We start from the raw sequence: 11,174 nt of genomic DNA, 5'->3' as shown, positions 1-11,174 counted from the left end.
ACTCTGGGCCCATGGCCCCCAGCTTGGCTAGTGCCCCTCAATCCTGACCCGCAGCCCCCTCCTACCCCAGCCCTGGGCTCATTCCCCAACCTCAGCTGTGTCAGTGCCCCTCAATCTCAGCCCACAGGCCCAGCAGTCCCAGCCCATGGCATCCTCCCCCCAGCTCTGCTGATTCACTCCAGCCCTAGGTTACTTTGTTGCTTTGAACAAAGATTCCCACAGGGATTATACAGGCCTCCCTGCGCCCTCCCCATCTGTACTGTCACCTCTGGGACCCCCCCTCCCCGCCCCCATGTGTCTAAAGGGGGCTCTTCCCTGGATCCTTTCCAGCCCCAGCAGAGGGCACTGTGCCAGTTCAGCCACCCCCGAGCAGGGCATGGCTTGGGGGATCCCTGACAAGGGTGCGTCCGCGATGGCCACTCCCTGTCCGAGATCTAACCCCCTCCTGTCTCCCCGCAGAATCGCCAGGGCCGAGCCAGGAGCCAGCAGGACCGTCTCCTATCAGAGCGAGCCCTCGCCTCACGCTCAGCAGCGTGCCCTGCTGGGCCCCGTGCCGCTCACCAAAACCACCCGGGCCGCCACGCTGCGGGACCAGGAGGACGAGATCTTCAAGCTCTGATGGGCGGAGCCTTCTTTTCCCCATGGACTCGCCTCTCCCCTCCTAGCCGGCACATCCAGCCACGGGGGGGGGGGGAGGGGCAGCGCAGGGTTTGTGATGGTCCTGCCAGGGAGACCCTGACGGCGCTGAGGCCCTGATCCTGGCAGGAGCCTGCGTGAGTCCTCCAGCTGTCCCCGCCTTTGCACCAATCTGCGGAGGGGTGGGCTGGCTGCAGCGGGATCAGTGTATGGGGGACGTTCTGCGGCTGGGGGGGGCGTGCACAGAGGCGTGTTATGGGGGTGACTGGCAGAGCACCCTCTTGGGGCGGGGGAGTCTCGGCGACACGCTCTAATGCCCAGCGTTTTCTGCGCTGCTCTGCTCCTCGCCGGCTTTTCCCACGGCCGGGCTCTGAGCTCCCCGTCCCAGTGCGCCAGCCTCTCCCTGTCCCATCCCGTCAGGTCGCCGTGTTCGGAGACAGCCCCGTTGCCTGCAACCCCCTTGGGTCTCCTTTGCTCCCCTGCTGAGACTTTAGGGAAAGGCCTCGGGATCAGGTCCTCAGCCCGGCCCCCCCAATCATCTACTGATGCCCCTCAATCCCGACCCACAGCCCCCCTGCTCTTCCTGTTGTGGGACCTTGACCTGTTTCTAAATGAAACAGGCGCCTTCACAAGCCTGATGTCCTGGGGGGTGTCAGGACCCTCGGCAGCTGATCCCATAGGACGCCTGGCAGGCAAGAGTCATCGTCGCCTGCAGCTCTCACTGCCAGCGAGCCCACGTGGGGTCGGGCTCTCGGGGCCCAGCTCCCACACGGGAAGGGCTCAGCATCCGCTGTGCTGAAACCCAGCCCCTTGGGCCTGAGCTGAAATCCGCCCGAGTCTTTCCATTGACCTCTGGGGTGGGGCCTGGCATGGGGGCCGAGGGGGCAAATTCCATACGCTGCTTGGCTTCCTCGCCCTGAAAGCGATGGGCACAACCCCTCCCACCCCCGCTCCCCATGGAACTGTCCCCTGAGTCTGCCAGAGCTACTCAACGACCTCTCACTGCTTAGGATTTCTCTTAGCCTGGCTCTGGGGGAGGGAGCTGGGGTCTGTCCCTGTTAGCCCAGCGGGGCCAGTCCAGCTCTGGGGGAGGGAGCCAGGGTCTGTCCCTCCTTGTGTGCCATTAATCCAAGAGCTGACCAATCCTTTCTGGCTGTCTGGAGCCCCTGTGATACTAGCGCTGATGATCGCCTGTTAATTTGTCTCTTTGTTACTGGGCGTGAGGTGTGAGAGGGAAAACACCCAGCTTGACTCTCAGCTCCCAAGCTGATGTTTCAGGCCGGGAAGGGGGCGGAACGGGGGACAGATGACAGCTAGTGGCTTGTAACTGGTGTTTGTGGGCCAGGGGTGAATGAAGGAACTCCCAGAACAGCCCCCCCTTTGAAGGTGTTAACTGCTTGAGCCAAGCCAGAAGCCCCAGACTCTGAATGGGGCAGGTAAGCCGGGCCCTGATTTCCCCGCTCGTCTGTTTCATTCAGCCGTATTGATTTGGAACCCTTTGCTGTCCATCACGGCCCAGCTCTGGAGAGGGAAACGGAGTTAAAAATAAAACCCTCCCTTGGGTTCCTCTTTAAAGCTGCCTCGCCACTGAGAGGCCCAGATCCTCTTTAAATAACTCTGCCAGGTACTTCTCAGGCACAAGATTGAGATCGGCCGCCCGGCCAGCGGCGAAGGGACTTGCAAATAAAACTGTTCCGTCCTGATTGCTCTTTGAACAAAACACGCAACACGTCTCCGTGGTGAATCATTTCTGTTCCTCCCCTTTATTTCCCTGGTGAGGCACAAAGCAGGTTTGGGTCGGCTTTTGTACAGCAGTGGCAGTCAGCGGGGGGGTGCTCCAAAAATGGGTCAGATCCTGCTCCCGTAGAAGTCGCTGGACGTTTTGCCCTCCCTTGCAGCCTGTGGCCGGTGCTGATTTGTCTTAGGCTCTCGATTGCAGTGAGTAAGGCCCCCGTGACACCTGTGTTAGAGGGAAAGCTGTGTAGCCCAGGGTGGGGGCAGTGGTAGAGCTGTCTGGGGGGGCCCAGGGCTGGGATAGCAGCGGGGAGGGGGGTGGGCTGTGCGTTGGGATGGAGGAGCAGTGGCAGAGTCTGAGCAGGGCTCAAGGCTGGGATAGTGGGGGCTGGGGTGCAGCAGAGCAGTGCGGGGGCAGAGCCAGTGAGGGGTGGAGTGTGCCGGGGCCTGCTGATGCAGTGAGAAGGGGAGATTGATCAGTCAGGCTTGCAGGGATGGGAAAGCAGGACCAGCGCCTCCCCCTGGCTGAATCCTGAGCGGCTCTGGGCCTGTCCCTGTGGCGGCTGCCCGCTGTGCCAGCGTGTCCCATTGTGGTGCCGTTCACCTTTGCTGCAGTGAGCTGCCCGTGATGCCCCAGGCTGGCCTTGCCTGCAGTCCGCCTCTCCCTTGGAACTGTCCGAGTCCCGCGGGCATCGTTGCCAGCAGAGCTGCTCTCCGTCCCTGGCCTCTGCCCAGTGCACCCGGCTTCCACTAACCTGTGACGTTGCATCCCCGCCTGCGACAGGGCAACCGCAGGCTCCTCTGTCTGCTTCCTCCCTGCCTAGGTGGAGTGCCGGTTGGGTGCTGGGGCTGGACTGACAGCCTGGAGATCTCCGCATCCCTTGGGTGCCTGGGCAAACAGCCCTGCTCTGAAGAGCCCCCCCCCTTTTGTGCCATGGAGACCTGGGTGCTGCAAACCTGGCTGAGACCCATCAAACTCATTTCACGCAGCCTGCTGCACAGTAACGGCTTTTAATCGTGAGGCTTTTGGGGCCAGAGGCTCTTTAATGGCTGCAAGGAGCTGCCTTGAGAAAACCGGCACCTTTAGCAGCTCCTCACCGAGCACTGGGATCAGGGCTGATGTGGCTGGAAGAGCGCCCCCTACTGACCCACCAGTGCAAACTGCTGGAGCACCTGGGAGGCGCTCTTCCAAATGCTGACCAGGTTGGGGCAGTACCTAAGCCTAATTACATTCCTCCTCTGATTAATTACCACCTGTCAGGCTGTAGTGGGACCAGCACGGATGCTCATGGGCAGGGAAGGTTTTACTTTTGGGGGTCTAATATCTTCCGTAGAAGGCAGCTCCTGGAATGTGGAGAAGCCAGCAGCTTCCCCCAGCTCGGGCGAATCGAACCTGTGACCCCTCCATCTGCAAATGCACCCGCCAAATTAAAACTGACAGCCAGGGGTTCCTGTAGTGAGCGTTTGCAGTGCTTTAATTTCCGGGGGCCAGAAAGCCTGTGGAACTTTGAGCAAGTGCAAAAACTTTGGGGGGGGGCATTTGTTCCCCCATTAATTGATGCCACCAGGGCACCAATCAGCCTCTTACCCCAACCAGGAGGGGGAGACAAAGCCATATGCTGGGTTAGTGCCAGGCCAGCAGCTGAGTGCTGGAGGGGGAACCCTGGGGTGTGTGGAGATCAGGCCAGGCTATCAGAGCGGGAAGGTGGCCTCGTGCCCCCCTTGGCGAGGGGCTGTTTTCCCAGGGAGCTCTGGCTCTGGTCTCCCCTGCCTCCCCCTTCCTACGCCGGGTGCTGTTTGACTTCGCAGGCCTGGGATGCGCACCGTCCAGCCACGTTCTCGGTGAGCTGGCAGCATCCAGCGTGGCAGCAAACCAGGCAGGGGAGGGTGGCTCTGAGGGCTGCATGCCCACCCTTTAACTATGCCCATGCCAGCCAAGGTAGCCTTGTCTGCTGGTCTGTTCCCAACGCGCCCGCTCCGAGGAAGCTGCTGGTATCTTTGCTTGACCTCTGCAGCCCCTGGGTTCGCGCGGGCCGCAGTGGAGGGAGCCCAGCTGCTAAGGGGCCTCCTCGCGTCATGAATCATCCACCTCTCTCCGACAGGCCATGGGAAACCCACCGACCTTCCAGCCCACCGTAGGCTGCCATGGCATTGGCCATAAACTGAGAGCCAAGGGATCACGGCGCTGTCTGGGGCAGGAGGGCAGAGTGGCTAGGAAAGGCATGGGGGGGACCCTACCATTTGCCTGCGGGACCTTTGACGGAGTTTCTGACTCACGTGGAGTCTCCCCTTCTCACCCTGCTCGTGGCCTCACCCGCGTCTTTGGCAGCGTCAGCGGCTGGGCTCGGGGAGGGAAAGTCCTAAACTCTGCGTGGCTGAAGCTAAGCTCCCAAACCTGAGCTTGATGCCGGGGCAGGGCTCCACCGAGTGCAGCCCTGGGGACTAGACCTGACCGCTGGGGAACCATGTGGCAAGGACAGGGGTTCACGCCGGTGGCTGGTCCCTTCCCCTGGGCGTTGCGTTTATGTGCAATTGACGTATAAGCTCAGAATCTGCCACCCCCCTCTGTTTTGCTGGCTCGGTGGAGCCTCGACTGATCCCTTTGGCCACGGGCAACCCCGCAATGGGAAGTGTTTGGGGGGGACTTGATCTATTGCCTTCATCGGCCCAGCCCCCTAATGCCCTGCAGCGGGAGCTGAACCCAGCCCCACCTCCGCCGGCCTCACAAACTCATCAAGGGGTAACTGCCCGGGCTGGCCCTGGTGCCCCCCCTGCAGGAGATCCCCCCGCGCGACACGGCAAGGCGGGCGCAGCTTCTCCCCCTTAACGTGTTAGTAACAACGACAAGACGAGTGTGTACAAAAATAACCACTCTGCAAGAGTCACTGACGGGGAGAAAGAGTCGGGGACGGGGGGCCAATCCATGAGGGTGTGGAGAGGACTGGGGCGGATGCGGAGACCACGGACGGGCCTGAGTGCAACCAGGACACGCCTGAGTCTTGATTGTCCTGTTGGATCCTCCAGTTCTCCATCCCCTATAAACCTGAAGGTCCTTGCTCCTCGCCTAGGATTTCCATAGGTGCTTAAGGGAGTAAGGTGCTTCCAGGTCCCCAACTCCCATAATCTTTTGCTGGCTGAGAAGGAGGAGAAAGGCAAGGCCCCTTCCCACCCCGCTCACAGCTTCCCCTCCTCTATCAGCTTGTTCAAGCCCTGGCAGATCTTCTGCAGGTGGGGCCGGTAGGGCTCCCCGGGGCTGTAGAGCTGGCTGAGCAGGTCGCCGTTGGCGAAGTGGTCGAAGACGTGGCGGATGCGGCCGTGGGACTTGGCCGTCAGGTGCTTCTCCACCAGCTGCAGCAGCAAATCCCGGCAGTCCTGCAGCAGCTGGGTCAGCACGCCCGACTCGAAGGTGAACTCCACCTCGTAGAAGCTGACGGCCGTCATGGCGCCCTGGTGCAGCTTGCGTTTGAACTCCTCCGCCAGGCCCAGCTCGCCCGTGCTGAAGCGGTTGTTGCGGTACAGCACGCTGATCTTGACGGCCACCTTGATGAGGTTCTTGATGACCTTCTGGGCCTCGGACCGGTTCTGGGTGTGCAGCTTGGAGACCCGGTACAGCTCGTCCAGGATCTCGCTGCTGGTGTCGTCCAGGAATACGTTCGCCACCGACTTGCTGGCCATGTGGCTCAGGATCTTCTTCTCAGCCTGCAGGGCCAGGTTCCTGGAGCTGAACGTCTCCATTGTGGCTGCAGGGGGAGCAAAGAGACGCTGCTGTTACGGGGTGTGGGGATGACGGAGAGCTTTGTGGTAAAGGCTCGGGGCTGGGACTCAGCAGAGCTAGCTGCCCCGGGCATCTTCCTGTATTTATATGAGGAACTACAGAAGGGGAGTGGATAAATTGGAGAGAGTCCAGCGGAGGGCAACAAAAATGATTAGGGGGCCGGGGCACATGACTTACGAGGAGAGGCTGAGGGAACTGGGCTTGTTTAGTCTGCAGAAGAGAAGAGTGAGGGGGGATTTGATAGCAGCCTTCAACTACCTGAAGGGGGGTTCCAAAGAAGATGGAGCTTGGCTGTTCTCAGTGGTGGCAGATGACAGAACAAGGAGTAATGGTCTCAAGTTGCAATGGGGGAGGTCTAGGTTGGCTATTAGGAAAAACTTTTTCACTAGGAGGGTGGTGAAGCACTGGAATGGGTTCCCTAGGGAGATGGTGGAATCTCCTTCCTTAGAGGTTTTTAAGGCCCGGCTTGACAAAGCCCTGGCTGGGATGATTTAGTTGGGGATTGGTCCTGCTTTGAGCAGGGGGTTGGACTAGATGACCTCCTGAGGTCTCTTCCAACCCTGATCTTCTCTGATTCTATGAGTGTAACGTGCTGTAGCGCTGATCTGGGGGTGTGACGCCCCTTCTTTCCACTGGCCTGAGCGACTCCTTGAGGGGACGGCTTCTCTGCCCCAAGTGCTCTGGAAGGCTCCCCTCCATGGCCTCACCTGGCCTGCTGAACGTCAGAGCGCTGACTGCATGACCCCAAGGGAGTATCAGCAATACTAACTTTGTTCACCTTACTGTGGGCTAGGGGCTAATGACCTAGACTGGAACAGAGGAGACCTGAGTTCTATCCCATGCCCTATGCTGATCTGTGGGTGATTCTCTCCTTTCTCTGTGCCTCAGTTTCTCCATCTGTAAGATGGGGCTGCTGCTGTCCTCTGTTAAGGGCTAGGGAATTTTTGTTACCATCATTCCTTCTCCAGTGACTCCCCCCATCATTCAGCAAATATCTGCGCTCTGTGTGTCTTGTGGACCCCTTTACAGACGGTGATTTGGGGTCACGGCAGACAGCCCCTCTCCTCTAGTGCCCTCTGCATCCCACCCCATTGCAGTTAGCAGCACCGTGTTCTTTTTCTGCCATTGCTCCGGAGCCGGACGTGTCCCAGATGGCGGGGGCTGGAGGGGAGGGGGATGTGGATCAAACCGTCCCAGTGCAGCCCCAGCGGAGGGCACGTCACTTGCAATTCTCACCTGGGGCTCGCGGACGTTTCTGACTTTTAGCAAAGCACCGATGAGACACGGGGACCCCAATGCAAAACTGCTCCTGGGAGAGGCTGTGCCACGTTCCCTGCGCACAGACATCCTGCCTGGCTCTGCAGCTCCATTAGCAGCAAATTTATTCCTGGTGAAACCAGAGGCTAACGGGTGTTAATTCCCCTCGGTGCCAATTTACACCCGCTGGGGATCTGGCTCAAAGACAGAGCAGGGCACAGCTTGGGCAGACAAAGGGCGCGGTTCCCCGCCATGCTGGCCCTGCTCAAGTCCTGCCGCCTTGTCTTGGAGGGGATGCCCTTGGAGCGTGGGCGTTCAGTGGCTGGCTTGACCGGAGCGGGAGCAGGTCGGTGGGGTCCTCGAGGCTCAACGCTGCTAAACGGAGTTTTGCCCACTTCTCATTTTGGGGTTCATGGCGTTTACCCACTTCTCGTCTGGGGGCTGAAGTGCTGATTCGCTCCTCTGATAAGCCCAGCTTGGCTGCACGTCCCCCCACAGCTGACGTGCGTCTCCACCAGCTGGTCGTGCTCAGCAACAGCCGAGGCACTGAAATCATGGCTTGCCAGTCTGCCGTGAGCCAGCCAGTGCTCGGCACGTGTGGATTGACTGGACACATCTGCCGACCGTTACACCCCGTGTTTCGGACAAGTTGACGTAAGTTGCTAGACTAAACCCATTCACCATCAGGGCATCTCTGCCCCCCTTCGTGCCTCCGATGCCCCTGGAACACCTAAAAGGTTCGTTTACCCACGTCTTTTTTTTACCGCTGGGGCAGTGAACGGCAGCTGTGCTGGATGACAGAGGCTTCTGAGGTGAGGGTTTGCCAGGAACTAGGCTGAGACCCACCAGCTTATGACACAGACGCCCTCTTTTGCACTGTCACATCGCAGCAGTGCCAGTCTAGTCACGAGAGCTGCCCTGGATGTACAGGCCTTTGGGGGTGTCAGAGTCCCGGTGTTAAATCCGGATCTCCCCTTCTGTGCGGTGCAAACCAGTAACCCCACGCTGTGCCCCAGAGTAGCCTCAGTACTCCATTATCAAAGCGCTCTACAAAGGAAGGGCAGTGTGGTTATCCCTGGTTTAGAGATGGGGAAACTGAGGCAGATGGGGAAACTGAGGCAGATTGACTTGCTCCAAGTCATCCACCAGGCCACTGCCAGAGCTGGGAATAGAAAGCAGCTCTTGTGTGTCCCAGACTAGTGCTCTGTCCACAGATCAATGGTTAGACTGGTAATGACACAACATCCTGGACTCCGCAGTGGAAACCTGCCTAGGTTTAAAGTTCCTCTTGGACCATATTTGGCATTAGGCCTACAAAATACACTGGCGTGGTGGGAGGGCATTGGGCCCATAACCCAGAGATGAATGGAGCAAACCATTCTCTGCTAGCCCCCTGCCTCCTTCCGAGATGAAGGATGGTCCCGTGGCTAGGACAGTAGCTTAGCAGCCCTGGGTTCAAGTCCCTCCTCTGCCACAAACTTCCAGGGTGAGCTTGGGCAAGTCACCTAACAGCTCAGAGCCTCAGTTTCCCCATCAGCCCAATGGGGATAATTGCCCTGCGTCACGGGGGTGTTGTGGGGAAAAATACATTACAGATGGTGAGGGGTTCAATAATAAGGTAAGGGGGCTAGCTAAGTCCATAGAAGACAGACAGAACACCTTGCCTCAGAAAAGCAGCAGCTGTTTAGCTGGATAACAAAGAGCATCTGCAAATGTACCAGGCAAATTAAAACTAACAGCCAGGATTTTCTGTACTGAGGATTTGGAGTTTAATTTCTGGGGGGCCTGATTCTGAGAAAGCACTGAGCATGAGCCCCCCCCCCCCCAAATCCTGGTTCCTTAAGGGGTGACTTTAGCGCAAGTGTCGTGATATTTGGTATTTTTCTTCAAGCCCCAGCTCCCGGAATCCTGTGATTATACAAGAATCTCAGCTTTCGTTTAAAAACAAAGTAGGTTTCTAGCCCTTGTGGCTGCAGAGAAAAGCTGGATCCCCACCTCCAATGGCAAGGAAGGGGGCCTCCCGGCTCTCGGCCAAAGAGCCTGGAGAAGGACATGCTGTGTGGAGGGACTGTGGTCTAGTGGTTGGAGCAGGATGCTTGGGTTCTAGTCCCAGCTCTGGGAAGGGAGTGGGGTCTAATGGTTAGAGCTGGGGAGGGGGCTGGGAGTCAGGATTCCTGGGTTCTATTCCTGCTCCCTAGCCCTGCATTGGGGTCAGCTGGTGACATCTCAGCCCCACAGCAGTGGCCCTAGTGCTGCTCTGCCTGAATTGTGACAAGGCTGAATCAGTCGGGCTGGGGGGAGGAAGAGGAGGGTGGATCGGCTAGAGGAAGGCTCCCGGTTAGTCTGCCTGCTGGGGAAGGGATGGGGGACAGTGCCCCTGCCAGTTTAACGGGGCCCTGGTGGATGGTATTGTTTGGATAATTGCAGATTCCTCCTTGAAGGAATTTGCGCTCGGTGTGAGGCCCCAGGCTGAGTCTGGCTGTCCCCAGCTGGAGCGGGGTCTGGGCAGCCAGGGTTCCCAGCAGCGCTGCTGGCTTTGTATGTGATTGGAAGGGGAGGAAAGACCAGCTGCTGGACAGAGGGGACACATCCCATTATAAGCCGTGGGCAGGGCTGAAGCCAGAAAGGGCTGGAGACGAAAGCCCTGGTTGGCAGAGGAAGGGCGGGCTCGGCCTCGGCCTCTGCAGATCTTGGTTCTATTTCTGGGTCGGCCCCGCTCTACCTGGGTGGGCAAATCAGAGCATCTCTCTGTGCCTCAGTGCCCCGCCTGCAAAACAGGGCTCAGCTCCAGGTCTCATTTTGAAAGAGACCAGCGCCCCCTAGTGCCACACTGGGGTCCCCACCAACTGGGAAAGGAGGGCGCCCCCTACTGAGCCCCCAGCCTGCTCCATGCAGCACAGCGCCCCCTACCATCACACAGGGGTCAGCACCGACTGCAAATGGACAGCGCCCCCTATTAGAGCCCCCCGCTCCCTGCAGCACAGCGCCCCCTAGCACCGCACTGGGGTCAGCACCGACTGCAAATGGACAGCGCCCCCTATTTAATTCCCTCTTCTCTGCAGCACAGCGCCCCCTAGTGCTCGGGAGGATAAATGCAGCAATGACTGCGGTGTTCAGCTGCAGTGGTGCTGGGCCGGGGCAGGCACCTCTTTGCTTTAGGACCTGTGAGCAGGAGCGGGTGAAGGGAGCCTGAGAAAAGCAAACGCCCCAGCTCTGCAGACTCCAGCACATGTCGAATCCCACCCGTCCCCTTCTCCCCCCCATGTGGGGGAACCACACTCGCAGCCCCCTCCCCTATATAGCTCCCCATGAAACAGCCCCTCTCCAGTTTGGAGCCTTGATTCTCAGAGCTTCTTGGGTCACTGGGCACCTCTCTCCTGTAGGGTCCTTGGGAGTTCGGTGCCTAAATAGCTTTGAGACGCTGATCCTCGATTCCTGCACTTGGGGCAGGGCGGCCTTTAATCCTCCTTTATGGTCCCCCTGGTCCAGAGCTGCCCAAGGCCCTTGTAAAGCAGGGCAGCCCCGGGGGAGCCCTGTCCTAATGCAAAGGGAGGGGGGAGCGACTGCCGGGGTGATATAGAGTGGGGAGGCTTTGCAAAGGGGATGGTGCAGCGATGCAGGGGTGGGCGGGGCTAATGCAGGGGGTTGGGGGCAATGGCGCTGCAGGGCTGGAGTGTCGGTGTGGATGGCATTGCAGGGGGATGGTGAAGTGTTGCAGGGGGAGGGGATGGTGCAGAATCAGGGGGCACTGCAGGGGGATGGTGCAGTGTTA

General features: G+C 59.2%; 2 protein-coding genes across 2 annotated transcripts in view; one reads left to right on the top strand and one right to left on the bottom strand.

The window, feature by feature from the left end:
- LYSMD1 (LysM domain containing 1) overlaps positions 1-2,351 on the top strand; it is an 8,564-nt gene extending 6,213 nt beyond the window's left edge. The window contains exon 3 of the mRNA XM_026659783.2: positions 460-2,351. Within this exon, the coding sequence (XP_026515568.1) occupies positions 460-619 (160 nt within the window). The 3' untranslated portion in view covers positions 620-2,351. The remainder of the gene's footprint in view (positions 1-459) is intronic.
- A 2,233-nt stretch (positions 2,352-4,584) lies between these two features.
- Positions 4,585-11,174, bottom strand: part of TNFAIP8L2 (TNF alpha induced protein 8 like 2) — a 13,851-nt gene continuing 7,261 nt past the window's right edge. The window contains exon 2 of the mRNA XM_024211292.3: positions 4,585-6,110. Coding sequence (XP_024067060.1) covers positions 5,545-6,105 — 561 coding nt within the window. The 5' untranslated portion in view covers positions 6,106-6,110 and the 3' untranslated portion in view covers positions 4,585-5,544. The remainder of the gene's footprint in view (positions 6,111-11,174) is intronic.

The sequence above is a fragment of the Terrapene carolina genome, unplaced genomic scaffold (assembly GCF_002925995.2).
Source record: "Terrapene carolina triunguis isolate 2854851 unplaced genomic scaffold, T_m_triunguis-2.0 Scaffold675, whole genome shotgun sequence".
Classification (NCBI taxonomy): Eukaryota; Metazoa; Chordata; order Testudines; family Emydidae; genus Terrapene; species Terrapene triunguis.
The sequence above is the reverse complement of the archived record's forward strand: the minus strand, read 5'-3'. Positions and strand labels throughout refer to the sequence as shown.